At 47.4% G+C, this 2,879-nt stretch overlaps 1 protein-coding gene across 1 annotated transcript in view; it reads left to right on the top strand.

The window, feature by feature from the left end:
* Positions 1-2,879, top strand: part of LOC103609046 (unconventional myosin-Vb-like) — a 79,623-nt gene that overhangs the window by 32,791 nt on the left and 43,953 nt on the right. Inside the window, exon 9 of the mRNA XM_008593417.1 lies at positions 1,348-1,364. Coding sequence (XP_008591639.1) covers positions 1,348-1,364 — 17 coding nt within the window. The remainder of the gene's footprint in view (positions 1-1,347; positions 1,365-2,879) is intronic.

Genomic DNA, 2,879 nt, shown 5'->3' with positions numbered 1-2,879 from the left:
CCAACTTCTGCCTCTACCACTACCTTGGGATTCTTTCTTCCAATTCTCTCCATGCTCACATAGCTGACCTCACCCAAAGCCATGTAATAATGACTCTTAATTATCTTTGTCAATCTTTGGGTTTCTACCAAATTCCAGACCAGTACTTTTTTTTTTCCTTTTTGTCTTTTTTCGTGACCGGCAACGGATCGCAACCCTCGGCGTTGCTCCCGCACCTCGCTCAGCCAGTGAGCGGCCGGTCTGTATGTGGGATCCGAACCCTCGGCGGGAGCGCCGCCACACTTCCCAAGCGGCGCACTGCAGCAGTGCGCCACCGGGCCGGCCCTGGACCAGTACTTTTACATGCCTGCTAAGCTTCATTGCCCACCTTACTTTCACCATGTCCAAGACCAGACTCTTCATGCCCCCAACCCCCACAAAATGGTTCCTCTTTATTTGGTCCCTGTTATAGTAAAGGGTTTAACCATTTCCTGATTCCTGTCCACCCACCAGACCTCATGTCCCACACTTAGAAGCCTGAGAGTCACTCTAGACAAACGCTATCCAGTAGAACCTTCTGTGATGATGGAGATGTTCTGTAATCTGCATTGTCCAACATGGTAGCTACATATGTGGCTACTGAGTGCCTGAAATGTGTCTAGTGTGATTGAGGAATTGAATTTGTAATTTTATTTTGTTTAATTCATTTCAAATACCCACAGGTGGCTGCTATATTGGACAGCAGAACCCTTGATTCTTCCTTCTCCCTTATTCTCCAGTGTCTAATCATTGTCAAAGCCCTTGTAGTTGATGTGAAAGTGTCTCACATTGGTAGCCCTTTCCTCTTCCTTCTGCTGTCACCTGTTTCAGTTGCTCCTCATTTCTTGCCTGGAATCCTGCCCTAAGCCTTTAAAACAGACTCTTGCTTACCTCTGCAGCTTCTTGCATTACCCTAGGCCTTCACACATGCTAATCCCTCTGGCCAGAGGTGTGTTTTTAAATTTTTTAGGCACTTTATTCCCATCTTTCCTTCCCATAATTTCCTTTTTGGTCCTAGTATAATTTCTTTCTGTGAAATAATTTATTTTCAGTCTGACTCTCAGACTGCATATCTGAACTGCCTTCTACAGTTCCTACCGTGTAATAATGCTTGACTTCCACTCAGATGGGCCTTGTAGTGGGAAAAGGTCAGGCAGACAATATGAGGAAGTCTTCTTTGAAGTGTACTGATTGTTCGGTTTTTTCCTTCTTCCACGTTTCTGGGACATGCTTAGGAGGCCCCCTCTGTGGCATCTGTTTATCAGCTGCCTGCAAAAAAATGAGGCTGTTAGGAGAACAGCATTTGTGAAAGGCTGAGCATGTGTGCAGGGCCCAGGAAAGAAGAGGTGAGGGCTCAGTTCTGGTTCTGCCCCAGCCAGCTGCGACCTTGGGTGGTTCGTTCATCGGAGTCTGGTACCTGCCATGTGCCAGACACTCTGCTGGGTCTCCCACTGCTTCCCCACTGCCAAGAGCCCACAGAGTCCAGGCAACCCCAGGGACACCCTCTGCTAAATGCCACATGCTTGATGGACTTCTGGGTCCCAGGCCCATGTGGTACCCAGCATAAGAGAGTGATGTGAGCTAGGGGTTTGAGCAGGTCATACAGAGAGATGGAAGGACAGACAGGGGATCTCAGGTAAAGAGATGTGACTTTGAGGGTGGCAGACCCTGGGCCAGATCCATCCTGCAGAGTTCTGGAATCCCGGGTAGGTCCGGCTGCTGGGAAAAACAGCTGGGGTTGTCAGGGAGAGTGACAGGGTGGTGAGAGATTGCCCACGGGCTGACGAAGCCCCTGTCTTCTTTTATCCAGCAAGGCGAGTGGGCTGCCCAACTACCTAGCCAAGGTTTGTGCCAAAGCTGCTATAATCTCCCGGGGCTGTGGTTGTGAGCCAGGGAAGTCTTCCACCTCCCAGCCTGGAAGGCAGAAGATGTGCAGCCCTTGGCTTCAGTTGAGCTGCGGGATGACAGGGAGCATTTGTTCCTCATCCCTTCTCATGGAGAGGGACGGTATTCTTAGCAGATTTTAAACAGTCATTGATTCTTGGTCAACTTAGTTCTTTCTCCTTGAAGACACCCTGATCACCTCAGCCGTCCTGACATCTCTCCTCCTGTGGCACTCTTACCACATGTGTTACATACTGTCGTATAGTATTCTACTTCTGTACACTCTCCTTTCCAAGAGCGGGTACTCAGAAAGCTGGAGCAACTTCTGACTTTTCATTTATTCTACGGTGTTATACTCAATATATGTGCTTGAATAAATTGCTAGATTTCCAGTTCTAGACTTAACATTGTAGGGCATATGAGTGGTTGAAGACAGTGCACATTTCTCTAAAGACAGAAAACTAAAGTTCTTCATCTATAAGTTTCTTAACTGAGCAGCCACCATAATCATAGCTAACCGTATGTGTGCCCTTATGTTATGCCAGGAGCTGTTCTAATTGCTTTCATGGGCTGTTCCATTTCATCTTCACACTAATCCTACTATAAAATGGGTACTATTGTTATCGCCATTTTATAGATGAGGATACTGAGGCCCAAGGAGGTTAAGTTACTTGCCCCAAATTACACATGCAGTTGGTAAGTGGCCATGTCATGATTCAAACCCAGGTCTGCCTGGCCTCAAACTCCCCCTTTTAACCCCTAAGTTGCATAATGGTGCCACATACTTTGGACATTGAATTAAGTAAGACACATGCCCGTGTGGTTGAAAATAATATAGGCAGGCTCTGGAGAAGAGATGGGAATAAATCTTGGAGGCAGGCAGGATCCAGGTAGGCAAAGAAGAGGGGTGTCCCATGTGAGCATTAAGAATGTGCACAAAAGCTCAAGCACAGAACTCAAATGCTGAGGTAGTTCAC

The sequence above is a fragment of the Galeopterus variegatus genome, unplaced genomic scaffold (genome assembly GCF_000696425.1).
Source record: "Galeopterus variegatus unplaced genomic scaffold, G_variegatus-3.0.2 Scaffold9113, whole genome shotgun sequence".
Lineage (NCBI taxonomy): Eukaryota > Metazoa > Chordata > Mammalia > Dermoptera > Cynocephalidae > Galeopterus > Galeopterus variegatus.
The sequence above is the reverse complement of the archived record's forward strand: the minus strand, read 5'-3'. Positions and strand labels throughout refer to the sequence as shown.